General features: G+C 31.4%; 1 protein-coding gene across 2 annotated transcripts in view; it reads right to left on the reverse strand.

Moving 5' to 3' along the window:
- Nucleotides 1–14,886, reverse strand: part of LOC112689281 — a 156,046-nt gene that overhangs the window by 10,267 nt on the left and 130,893 nt on the right. For both annotated transcript variants that reach the window (XM_025562912.1, XM_025562911.1), the window contains one exon: nt 5,524–6,064. In XM_025562912.1, coding sequence (XP_025418697.1) covers nt 5,524–6,064 — 541 coding nt within the window. The remainder of the gene's footprint in view (nt 1–5,523; nt 6,065–14,886) is intronic.

Here is a 14,886-nt window from a genome sequence, read left to right on the forward strand (position 1 = left end):
AAACTGTTACTGTGTACTTTCATAACACAATATAATATGTATATATAATTTATACATGACACGTAGGTGTCGTCGGGTAATTTATTTCCATAAGACCGTGTTAACTTAGAGCTTTCTTCCATGTTACTTACACAACTGCACCCTCTTTGAAATTGTAAATCTACGGGTCGCGGAAAACATTGTTTTTCGAAATAATAATGTGTAGCTCATTATATTCAACTCAGTGTTAACCTAGTCTCCTCAGTAGATGTAACGAAACCTCCCGCTAATGATAATGTCGATAAATTGATATCGTTTGTTTTTTAATAAGAAAATTACCGAAAAATATGACATTTAAATCTGATAACTATTTTGAAGAGTCACACATTCATTTGGTGCAGTGATGTTATTGGGAGAAAAAAAACTTCGTTTGGCATATATTCGAGTGAAAGCAAAATATTAGTTTTAAGATTTAACTTGAGAATAACTACTACGTTGACTCTACTGACTACGGTAATAATTGTTTGCTCTTTTTCCATTAAATCGTTAATAAATTATTTTGTTACATTTTATATACACATTATACGCCACAAATTTGGATAATTTTTATTATAATTTTTTTCTTTTTTGTAAATTAAAATAACTATAACACTTGATGTTTTAAGACAATAAACTAAATAATTTTCAAAAATATGTATGGTAGAATACAGTATAAAATGTTGTTTTTATTTATTTATCAAGTGATTTAAATATTTTATTTTAGATTTCGTAGCAAATCTGTACATAATGGCATGTGAGTTTATCGTTTAGACTTAGTCTCAATATTATAGCATTTTGAAGTTAATAGCTTTCTTTCTCTTTTTACATAGGCTAAATAATGTATTTTTGTCATATAAAGTATGACGAGTAGTTGTGAATTTGAACCGGTAGGCTTTTTTTTCTATTTTTTTTTTTTTCAAAGCTGGTAGGTTTTGTAATAGTTTGTAGTCTAACCTAAGTGAGGAAAACTAAACCATTGCGAGTATGCGTAAAAACACAAAATCGTTAACTTTAAATCACTATAACTTTCTATCTAACAATTTTTTACCAGCATGGATATTTGTGGAGTCATAAATCATTTTTGATTTTTGTAAACATTTCTAACTCAAAAATAAAAATTATTTTTTAAATTATGAATTTTGCAAACAAGTCTATAAGTTTTATATTAAACAATAAAGGGGTCGAAATACTAATAACTTGGGAAGAGATGTTGGTGCTGGGAAAACGCCAAAATGTTTTAATCGTCAACAGGAATTAGATCAAGGGTAGGGAGTCAAACGTTATTCGGTAAAGGGCATACAAACTCATATGAATATTAATTTAAACATAGAATACTTCGAATTGTGTGAATGGTTGTTGGAAAATAAATTCTATTGAAAAATTACAAATTATATACAATCGGTCTATTTATACTAATGCGTTATCAAATTATATTATTTGTAATGCAGTTGAACAAACACATTGAACTTTAAATTTAATACGTATAAAATACATATAGAGTTACAAAGCATTATAAACATCACTTTTGAAATGTTTATTTACAGTGTTAAAAAATAAAACGTTTTTAAAATATAATAAGCGTTAGTTTCGTTTGGATAAAAGAAAAAAATCGTCTCTTTGATATTTAAAAGCATGTGTGCGAGTGTTTGCGTTAGGTGTGGCAGAAGAGTTTTAATTTTTTTTTTCTGCGCACAGATTTTAGATGTGTGTATAAAATTAACTTTATAGCCGGGAACATATTTTCCATTTAGGACGAAGTGACTAGAATCCCAGGATTTACTTGTAAGATTTTTAAATGATTTTTTTTTTCAATCGAGACACGTTACGAAAAAAAAAAAATATATAATAATTATAAAAAAAATTACGACTTTACTTTTACGTACACATTATAACAATATATTGTCATTTTAGTCATGTTTTATATTTGCGAAGCAGCATAATTATCAACATTTTCCAATTATTATTCTTGGATGGTAGGCCTATAGCATATGTAATGCTCTCGGTGCAAGTTGAGCACTTTAATTTATTATAAATACCATAAATATTCCAACGTAATTATTTTTTTTTCATATACAATTAAAAATAAATGGATACGGGAAGGATTTCCTAGTAGGAAATTAACAGTTTTAATTTCCCTGTACATTGAATAAGCGCTATTTATAAATATGTTCAATAATAAGACTTGTAGTATATCTTATTAGAATATTGTTGTGTAACAGATCGATAAAATAATTTTTTTTTTGAAATTAAGCTTTAGACTAGTGAATCTGCTACAAAAGTTTCATTTTAAATCTCTTAAGATCGGAAATTGGTTCAGATTTAATAGCGGTAGGAACTCAAAAGAAGTAATTATTTTTTTCAATTTATTTCCATTATATATTTAAACATTAATATGATGATTGTTTGAAATTATTTTTAGAGTACTACAAGTTATCCATGATTTCATAAATAAATACACACACACACACACACACACACACACACACACACGCGTGCGCGCATACGAGTATATTTGTGGCCTAGTGAAGTGAACAATTGTTGTTGCGTTGTTCTATGATGTCTATGAGAAAAATAGGCTACGGATATTTTCGTAGTGGTATGATTTAAAGTTATAGAAATTACATGAGCTAGTAATAAGTTTTTGATTATGTTTGGAAGAATTTTAGTATTTAAAAGTGTGAATCTGTATTGCCGACCTTGCGTGAGCAGTATTATCTTGATTAGAAAAGTATTTTAGACACCGAAATTTTTTGTAAAAGGCTTCGTTGGTTTCACCGTAAATATTTAATTATTTTATAATTTTTAATTAACTAAATAAAATACTTAAATATTTTAACGAGATTCTATCAACTCGAGTATGTGATATTTCACCGACACGTGAACAATCGATATTAAATTTTGGATAAGAAAATGTAATTATCTCATTTTAAAATTTTAAACTATACATATTTATTTTACAGGTATTATCCGATCTATCGTTTATTATTTATATACATTTAATAAGAAATATCACATTTTGAGTTTCAATTTTAACGATAACATAAATAATCAATTATTTTCCTGTCCATTTTGTATTGAGGATCGATAAGATTTCAAAGGATCGATATCGATTTATGCAAATTAATCAAATGAGTACGTTCTATAACTTAGATGATAACGAATACACATATCGAGAACAAATATGAACCAAATATTAAGATTACTATGCGAATGCTGGCGAATCCTATTCAAATTGAAAGACGGTTTTCTTATCGTACTAGAAGTCAACTTTGCCGAACGCAAGCGAATCCATTTTTTCGCATTAGGTCGGATTATTACAGTTGGTTCATTTGATAGCATTCGTTATCAGTTGTTCGCATTCGGACCATAGGCTAAACGAACGTCGATATATATTCAAATATTCATGTAGAACTATAAATTGTTATAATATGTATAAACTTCAATGTTTCTCGGTGTCAGTGGTGTGGTACGCACTTATACACAAATCTGTATATTAAATTATAACAATATTTAATATTGTATCCATACTCGGTGAGAAAAAGTATAATAAAATGCGATCCTCGTCGTCGTGTCGTTAATGTAACGTGTTGCGCATATGGACCAAATTAGCTGTTGTCATTGAACCTGTGGTGGTTTCATCATGTGCTGATTCCAAAAAACAACTGAACTTTCAAAAGTTTCAAAACACTTCTGAAGATCGAATTATTATTATCGTATTATTATTTACCTACCTCGCACTTCACGCTGACGTAACCAACACGACCGCGACCGTGTGTTTGTTCTTTAGCAGGTAAATAATTAGTGCAGGGAATCAAACATGAGTTTCTATAGCTTACCATTTATATTTATAATTACCTTATATAATTTACTAACTACGCTTATAACTGCCATTTTTAAGCGTGACACATACAGGCAGTGGCGTAGCTAGGATGGATTAACGGGTTATAAACCCTCCCCTCCATTAAAACGTTTCTCTTGTTTTATAAAATATACGATAATTTAAAGACATAGGTATATTGTTATATCATTGTCATCGTTAAACAGTTTTCTCAGTTTAAATAAACTAAATAATGATACATTTTATATTTTAACTTAAGTTAAATCGTCTTATTAAGATAAAATATACGGTACTTATTCAGGATCAAATCAAAAATTTAAATTCCTCCCAAAAAATACTTTTCCGGTTACGCCATACGAAACCCATCGGTTTCCACAGAACGATATATTATTACTAAGGACCGGATTTATATGCAAATGCTTATATGTATAAGAATAAGCTTTTTGAAATCTGATGAGCACTGTCCTCGATTTAGATCTTTCTTATTAAAATAAAACTAATTTTACTTTGCATATTTAGCATATTTCAACGTTTTTACCTATTAAATGCATATTTGTAGTTTTATAGTGCACATTATTATTAATAGCACATATAATTGTTTTTATCGTATTTTCACGTTTACAGCCACATAATATTAATAAAATTTCGATTGGTCGTTATTTCCAAAGATAAGATTATATCTCATACTATAGTCTTATATATGACTAAAAATACAACATACATTTATATATATATCGACTCGACGACAAAATATTTTAAAAGCTTTTTTATACTTTTTTTAATACCGTATTAATTAATACTTATTTTTACATTTATAATACATTTCACATATATGTACATATTTTTAAACAACATTTTAAGTGAATATTTAAGTACATATTTTATAGCATATTACAGCATTTTTAGAAGCATATTTTGAGGATTTTTTGTGCATATAAATCCGGTCCCTACTTATTACACACCTTACGTTTTCTTTTAATGCGCATTAATCGATTTATGAGTTCATAACATTCGTTCTCAAGAGTTTTGAAAGAACCAAATCGATTACGATTTTCGGTTCTCATTCGGAAAATAATCAACCCCGACTCGGGTCGATGTATGACGTGTCTACACGTATAAATGAAAAACGATTGGTTAAATATATTTCAAATCGAAGCGCGTGCGACTGTCTATCCCGTGGTCTCTATTGGGCGCATACAAACTTTCGTGGTACAAAAGCAGAACGATTGCCTAAACTATACGGTCTTTTAAAGTTTTGAAACGGTATTTCGGAATATTTTGTCGAGAAGAACACGTGGTGGTGCACAATCTGATATTTTCTCCGGTGCATGGGAAAACTTTCAACAATGTTCTGTTTTTCCGTTTTTTTTTTTTTTTTTGAAAAGTCGCACTTGGCCGCGGTTCATAAACTACGTTTACGATTCATCGGGTTCGGTTAGGGTTAGGTGATTCGGTCGGGAATTCTTTTCCGAAGGCGCACGGTCATCGGAGTCTCGTCACCAATGACAGTCATGACCGTCATCGCCGCGACCATCGTTTGCGCACCGAACGCTACCGTCGACGCGCCGGGCGAATAATCGATATGCCGTCACGTGCACCGCTAGAACGTGGCACGCACGGCGGCGGTACACGTGGACATCGAACGATAAGCTGCCCGGTACACTCACCTGGACCGGTCGGGGGACGCCGGCTTGGATTCGGGCGAGGCCACTTTCTCCAGGCCCCGGGACAACCTGAGCATTTCGGCGCCGAACTGGTGCAGCGCTGACATGGTGGACGGCGTGGGCTCGGTGTCGGGCAGCCACAGCTCGCGGGTGTCCAGCGACGTCATTTCGGTGTCGGCCGAGCCGACGGACGGGTTGTGCCGGAACGGCGTGCTTCGGCAGCTCGCGGTGGGCGTCACCAGCCGGTGATGGCGGTGAAGGTGTCCGTCGCGCGGGCTGCCGTCCGTGCTGTCGTCACCCGTGCCGTCGTCGTCCGCCGTGGTCGCGACCACTGCGCACCGCGAGCCGGCCGCCAGCGTGCCGTTGCCGTCCTGTTTGACCGCCGCCGCTGCCGTTAGGGCGGTCGACTGCGGTTGGCCCGCTCCCGTCGACACGATCACGCCGGTTAGCTCCTCACCGGTCGCTGACCGCATGTCCGTTTCGTCCGAACGGGTCCTCCGATAGTTCCGGCGCAGGATTCGCCTCCAGCTCCTCCTCGCGTTAGCTGCCAAAACGTCAACACAACTAATCAGTCGTAAAATTCTGTACCGATAATATTATAATACATAGTACGTCTTCAGCACGCGAGCAGCGGTCGTTAAATGGGAAAAAAATAAAAAAATAAATAAAAATATTCCAGACTTAAAATTTATTTAAAAATTTACGATTAAAATTATTTATCATAAATTATTGGCATGTGTGTGTTTGTGTTTATGTGTGTTGTTCAATATTCTATCTATTGTTGCATATATTTGAATGAACTCGATTAATTTGATTGATGCATATGGGTTCCATTCATGGTTATTGTGACTCGCGTTGAGATTGTTGAAATTATTACTTGAAAACAACATGGAACAAAATAATTTAAATTTTTGATTACGAAAAAACTCTTTTCCGGAATCGAAAATATGTTTATAACGTTACACATGTCAAAAAACCATTGAAATCAACAACAAAAAAACCGATAAACTTAAATAATTACCGATTATTGTAAATTATCAATTAACAAACCAATTCAATACAAGAATATTATGGTAAAACAAAACGATTAACGAAAAAGTTGAAAACATAAAACATCAAATACCGTATACAAAGTAATATTGAAAACTTGTTAAAAATTTTCATGTTTTATTTTTTTAATATTATTTTAAGAATACTAAACAAAAAAATCAATAACGTCTAAATCATTTTCTTTTAAAAAATCCGTTTCCTACCACGTATTATTTAAAGCACGTTATAGATTTGAAACAATAGTCTAGGCTGACTAAATCTAATAATTCGCTGATATGCGTTTCCGTGTAGCTAATTGGGTTTGATATTATGTTTCTTTCCCGCAAAAAATAAAAAATAAACAATCCTCTCCGGCTGTCAGCAGTTGAGTAAAACGCTTGGGTGTATTCACATAATACACACATCACTCACGGCGAATTGAAATATCCACTGTTCCGCAGTTTTCTTGTCCGTTGCCCGACATTGCGATTTCCCAACATACCCTTGCCGACCGCGCATAATGTACTGTCCCGTAAAATCTTCTCTTCAATCTTATCGACATTATTCTACCTCTCGGTACACACTCCTGACGTTTCCATCCATTTCACACTATATCGAAACTATTAGCCTCTATTCTTTACGTCCCCCACTCGGAGCCACGATTTTCTTTTATATTTACTACCGTTCTTACGCGCTTGGACCTATCGACCTAAGCCACTACATCATCGTCGTGCAGTCAATTCCAGAGACTTAATAATCGGCCGAGTTAGCTTTAGATCCGTACGGATCGTACGTAAAGACCCATAGACATATTAAACCGTAACCACTGGGGAACGCTCCTGATGTTCGTCATATTTATAGGTATAAGTAGTATTCAGTCAAGAATATTGTCATCATAATATGACAAATCGACCGAACGAAAAATAAATAAACAACTACTGAAGCGTGTCAGTATTATTATTGTTTGAAATTTATATATATATAAATAATAACAATACACCATATATAAATAAAAAAAAAAACAATTTTTCTCCATTTCGAACGAAAGTCCTTACACTTTTCTCGTTTTACACTTTATACGATTTTACAATTTCTCTTCCGTATACAGGGTAAATATTATTCGACTAAATACGTTGATACGATTTCGATCGGATAAAAAAAATTGACATACTGTTGGAAAATATAACTTTATACACCCCACGGATTCAATCCTGTACCACATTCACGTAACCAATAAATGCTTGTATAAGTAGAAACAATCGAGTTGTTTTATTTCAAAATCAGTTAAATATTTGATACATTTTTTGAAACATAGTGGTTGGTAAAATAACTATACATGCTTTCGATATCATTCGAAATAACGATATTGTTTGAAAAAAGTATAATGAAAATAAAAATAATCTCGTAAAATGTAGAAAATTAACCTAAAAATATTCTGCTGAAAAAAAAAAAGGAAAGTATCATAAGTCGGTCGCACAAATATTTAAGCAATATCCAAAGTATATTTATTCAAACATTAGCGATTACACTCAAAATGCATAAGCAAATATTCAAACATGTAAAAAATACCGCTTAAAAACAGTAATAGATCGAGTTCAGCGTCTATTTAATGTACTATTAGTGCGCGAATAATTATTATACGATAAATTGACAATAGCCAGTGGCACCCATAGGTTTTTCCTGAACCAGTAAGTTTATAATTATAGGGCCCTCAAATTTATTTTGGTCATCTATGAGACCATATTCGTTCGATTAAAATATTTTGTTTTCCAAATGCATTTTCAATTACATGTTTACCTTAAATAAATTTAATAATATTGCAAATTCCTGTACGAATTTTTTTTTTTTTTTTGTAATAGGGTTTTGAATTTAAAATTGTACAAAAATATCTTCACCGGTTGGTATTGTCCAGGACAGTTTTTAAAATACAATAACTTATTGATTATTAAACATTTAAAAGATAATAATCACAACATACATAATAGTTTTGATCAGTGATTTTATTTAAGGCATTGAATATTCGTTGACTTGTTTTACAACATTTATCTATTACTTCATCACAATTTATTTCTATACAGTAGTTACAAGACATATTAACACAATAGTATATAAATCTTGGAGCGGCTTTCTGAACTTGACACAAATTACAAACACAATAAACATTATTGTAGTTATCTATATAAGTTATTATATATTTATATTTGTTTGCATATTTGGCACTGCCAATTCATTAAATTTTATTCAATGATAAATGATCCAGATAATATTTATGCATTTGCAGTATTTGCTCCAGAAAACAAAATGGAATCCTCAAATATTTGTATGTCACGGGACCTACGAGAAATCAGTGAAATTGCACCACTTGGTATCCTACGTGGGCGCCACTGAAAAGAGCACATATTATTGTGATAGGTAAACTACTACATGTATGAAGTCAATCCCATAAAGTTGATTTGTACACTCTAAATCAATGCTAATATCTAGCAAATCGACTGCAAAGAGTCACAAAACTAGTTCTTATGGTTTGAAAATTAATTCTTTAATTTCGGTACAAATTTTGCAAACTTTCGGTCGAATAATTCGCTATAATTTGAGATTGGATTTAAAAATTTGAAAAATAAATTCATTTGCAAAATATTGAAATTGATTTCGAGTAGATCAGTCAACTTTTTGAACATGGGTAAGCTAAAATATATTACACTTTCTCTTAGCCCCCGTGGTCGGAATATTACAACCAAATGCGGGGAATCATAATTATAATATATACTCTAGATCGCTATGGGTTGTACATGCATAGGACGAATCTCATAAAAGTTTTTCGAGTTTTGAAAGTATTTCCGTGTTTTTTTTTTCGCAGACTCTGTGTCCTCCTATTTGGTCGATTTAAAACTTACCCGTACTCAGTTTAACAACCGCTGCAACTCCAACGGAAGTGGATGATTAGCATTAGTATTGCAGTTCAAAGTTTTTTAGCGTCCGGTTAGGTATGCGATTCCCATACCACCGACAAACGCAAACCTACCTACCCACCCGAAAACTGTTTTATCAAGATTTGGACCGATGTAGTTGATACAACGAAAGTTTCCATCCACCGGCTGTATCCATTAATATTTATATTGACTAAGCGCACACATGCGTTTAGTGTGCGCAAATTTGAAGTGCTCGACAAACCACAAAGTGGATAACAATCACACGATAAGCGTATGCGTACATTTTTTTTGAAACAACGAAAATTCAGACGGATAACTTAATTTTAATAATGATGTATTTATTTTTTTTAGCAACGGGATTTTGTTAACAATTGTTATCGCATTTGCTGTCTTTGACAACAATAGGTTTTACTCTTAAATTTAGATTAAAAAATGAGAATCAACATAGAGAATTGGTCTAATATTCGAGTATAATTACAGATTTTTCGTCGAATGCATCAAGTATACGAAAACGTGTTAAAGGTTATTATTTCAAGTGCGGGAAAAATCAAATCTGTAGAAGCTTAGGAAGTCTAAATCAATTTTAATAATAATATGTTTTTTTTCTGCATTATTCTAAATAAACAAAAATCTATTTCCCCTTTTTTTTTGCTGTTTAACTGTTATATAAGATAAATATTATAAAATTTTCATGATTTTTATTCAAATCGATTTATGGATTACTATTTTTAAATAAAAGTTAATGATAATGTATATAAAAGCGAAGTAAATTAAATTTTTTTTTTAAAAAAAATTATACTTTAATTGTATAGTACGATTGTGTAAGGATTATAAAAATAAAAATACCACTTAAATTAATAACTTTAAATCCATATTTGCTTTTATCGTCACCCCGTTTTTAGGTTTTACATAAAAACAATAAAAATAAATTAAATTTTTCATCAAAAATTTCAGACAAAAATGAATAATTTGTTATAATAACGAAGAAGCTCATAATGACAATGTGTTCAATTTTGTATAGTCAATTATTTCGTGCTCAATATTAAAAATTAATTAAATAATAGTAAAACGATTTCAATTTTACCTACATGCTATTTAATTATTACCTACTGTGGTAATCTAATTCAAAGATATTATGCATAAGATAGTTTGCATTTATTTATTGTGTTAGTATTATAAATAAAGGATTGAGGTGATGAGGAAATTAAAAAATAATAATACAGATTGTTTCTGTGTACCGATCGGCGTGAACAATTTGAAACTTTTCCTTTTTTATTTATTTAGAATTTTTTATTTTCACCAATTTAAAAATTTTTAATATGATAAAAAAACCAATCACTTAAAATTAATAAAATAAAATCATAGTTAACGCACTCGTATAGCAACATTTTCTTTTTTAATTATTTTTTTATCACATTTTTTGTTGTGCAAACCTTATCATAATATTTTTGTAAGTCTATTGATATACTATAAGATAAAATAAGTTTTTTCAGTATAGCGAAATTCAATATATGTGTATCCTATAAATGGAAATTTACAAATTAATCAGCTCAATTTAGCACATAAATGTATAACAAAAAAGGACAAGAAATCGGGTACTAATACACCGAAATTTACAAATCATTAAAATCAATATTGAAAAGTTACTAGCATATTCATAATTTATTATCATTTATTATTACAAATACCCCATAGAGTAAAATTGTAGATAGTATACAGTTTCAATTTATATCAAATTTACTAAATTATTTTTATTTTTTTATTTTATTTATTTTTTATTAAAATATAAAACAAAATAACATTTACAATCTGTATAAAAAAAATACAATAAGCAAATATGATAGCAAAATATGACGGACAATATGACGGTGAACAGGGAAGAAAATTATTTAAAATAATAAATTTAAAAAACAATATAAATGTGCAATATATATTATTAAGATAATACGTATTATTCATTACTAAAACTCAGTAAGTAAAGGCCGCAATGGATCATCATAAAATTAAAGTTTTAACTTCGTTACAGGAACTCAACGTACACCGGGCAGAGCTATTAAATACGTTATTTCGATTATTCAAGATCTGCTGGAAGGTAACAACTAGAAATCCAGAGTTATAGAACGCAACATAGACGATACTTTTAACATAATTCATTTTAATTATTCTCGGTAACGATCTTTATGTTTTTCTAGTAAAATGCATAAAACACCAATGTTATGTTAGAATTATTACTGCGTTGAAATACGGACGACATTATTCATACGATTTTACATCCATATTTAATGACTTATAAAGGCGTGGGACGAAAAGAACACCCTTACAATTTGCAACAGCAATAGCTGTTATTCATACGATTCACACACAACCGGTAGTTATATTTATTATTTTTTTTAAAACACACTCACATACAAGTTTGTATGTCCTCGCTTAAATTAGCCGTGTAGTTATTATGTGTGACACGTGAATGAAGAATAAATGTGCCACGAGGTTATAGAACTGCATGCCATTTGAGTGTTAAACAAAAATGAATTTAAAACGTTTGCAAATCTACTTTATGTCCATGCACACACGATCAAATCACATATCCTATGAATAAAATAAATCATTATAATATAATGTATTACGTTCATATAAAACACGATGGTATTATTATATATTTAAAATTTACCGGTGGGCCGCACCATCTTATCGTTGGGACACGTATGGAGAACAAATGTATTTTATTGTTATTATTATTGTTATCGCTGTTTTCTTTGCCTGCGAAAATATTGTGGTCCGTCTAAAAGAAAACGCTTTCTTCGAGTTTCCATCACTTTATACGCGTGAATGTAGAATTTAAAAGCCTCAAGTCTTCCACAGAAGTGCTCGAAAATGGGCGCTTTATATAATACTTTATTGCACTATACATGTTTATATTCAACGAACGGATCGCGCACTAAGTAAAAAATATTAAACCTGAGCGGTTTTTTTTTTTTTTTTTTATGTATATATTCTTTTATTCATCGGTTTTATTATATAAGATATGACGTACAAAATGAAATATTTCAATGTTGCGTTTTCACTCTCTTAACGAAAGCGTGTACCCAACCAGTGGCGTGGCGAAAGGGGTAATCGAGAGGCGGTCGCATCACAGTTTTTTGAACGTGTGATGGTTGTGTGGGATAGTAATTTTGTTTCATAATTATGAATATAGAAAAATAACACACAGAATAATATTTTAATATTGATATAAGCGGAAACCTAGTGGCCACTATCTGATAAAAAATTCGTGCTAAAATAAGCAGTACATTTAGTATTGTGGTTATCACTATGTTGTTAATTTTTAGGTCAACTGTTTTGATTTTTATACGCAATTATTGTTGAGTGGGGTCTCCCGTAGAAGAGTAGGTGCGTTGGTAGGTTTGTTTCGAAAAATATACTTGCTTTTGAAAATATTTGGGTTCGCCACGGCACCGTACACAATGGACACGTTTCTATATTGCACATCCATATCAAAACAGTAACAACTCAAAAAGTTGGTTTTTTAGTTAAACGTATTCTACAAACGAAATTACATAAATCAACAAAACAGGTTTATCTTTATCTTTAATATTCTTCGTAAGATTGCAATGTAAGTACATTTTATTGAATGAATGATACGAAGGTACCACCGACAATACCGACATTCCTGAAAAAAGCGTTTTTTTGAGTTGTTACTGTTTTGATATAGGTGTGCGATATATGTATATTTTAGTTGAAACGCAAGAAATATTCATATATTTTGAGACATCGATTACAATTTTATTGAGGGACGTACAATACGGTTCATGTAAATGTTCAAATGCAGCGACGTTAAAAGTCTTCGGCCAAGTTCCCGGTAAATACTAAATTTGAAATCATATAATTTGATCAGTTGTTTTATGTCATTATTTATGGGCCATGAAATGAGTGACATGAAAAAAAAAAGTTCAAATTAAATTTCAATTACTGTTTGTGATGGATTCACTCAAATTTAATACACTATAAGATGAGTTTTAATTTAGTTAACATTAAAATTATACCATAATATTGTTGAACATTTTATACTGCAGGTCGGTAATTCGATTCGGGAAAGTAATATAATGAGTATTTTGAAAACATAATACCCGTGGGCTTTTAAATCATTGCTGCGTTGATATTATAGTATAAAATGTACCCAATCGGACTGCAAAAATCTCTAGTTTAAGTTTATACAAAAATTACCATCGACTATAAATTATGGTTTTGCAACGCCGAATGGGTTGTTTTTTGTTCTAGGTCAAACTTACATTCGTCCAAAGACGAAAAACTAATATTTAAGTGTAAATAAAAGAAAACAATCAAACAATTACGGTCTATCTTAATTCGTGTTAATCCGGGTTGTCGCAGTTTTTTGCTTTCGACAAGACAGATTGTTATGTGAAAAGATGAATCAACTGATTTCATGTTCTCGTACTAGTTCATGCTAGATTTCGCTCGGTGGCAAAATAATTTGAAAATAATTTTCTCCTAATAGAACGACGCAAGTGGCGGTACGATTTTATAGCGTTTCGCTTTGTTTCGCTACTTATAAAACATTATACTCATACGTGTGGACGTGACATGGAAATACGATTTAATCCGAGTTCGCCAAGAAACATATAGTATTATAATTATGCGTAGAAACTTTCATAGACCAATCGCACGCCGATTAGGAATAAATAATATAAAGGTGAGTGTACCATTCGCGCGCGCGATCGGCTCGTGACGCCGTCGATTCACCCGAATGTTGGTACTTCGGCGGACATCAGTAGAGGTATGATACATTAAGATACGCCACTAGTGTGCATGGTAAACCGTTCGATTACGGCGAATCAACCTAATGAGTCCACTATTCTGCACTTAATTTAAATAAATACTGATTTGATACATTTTCGTAAACTGAAATTTAAACAGTGCAGTGAAAATTTTAAAAGGCTAAATAGACCTCATTGAATATTACGAAAACAAACCAAACGGAACCAAATTACCTAAAATATTATATTTTTGAAATCTGATGCAAAGGATGGGTTGGCTACAGAAACGATTTACATGAATTGAATTGCTACAGTTCATTCAAATTAAAAATCCAAGTTGTTTATAAATGCCTATTACGTAATAATCACTCGTTGAGCACAGAGTAAATCACATTATACGTACACAATACACACAATTATCACACAATACATTCATACGTATTGAAGTTTTCATTAATTTTTTTCGAAGGTTTAGTACCGCCAAAGGTTTTTTATGATTTAAGAAAATATATTTTACTAGGGTTTTACTAAAAATGTATCAAGGCCAACTGTCATAATATAATAGTAAGCCTTGATACATTTTTATATTATTTTCGTTTCCAATACAGCCACGAAAAAATAAATAACTATAATAA

Source organism: Sipha flava, unplaced genomic scaffold, assembly GCF_003268045.1.
Source record: "Sipha flava isolate LNK unplaced genomic scaffold, YSA_version1 43_pilon_pilon, whole genome shotgun sequence".
In the NCBI taxonomy this organism is placed as follows: Eukaryota; Metazoa; Arthropoda; class Insecta; order Hemiptera; family Aphididae; genus Sipha; species Sipha flava.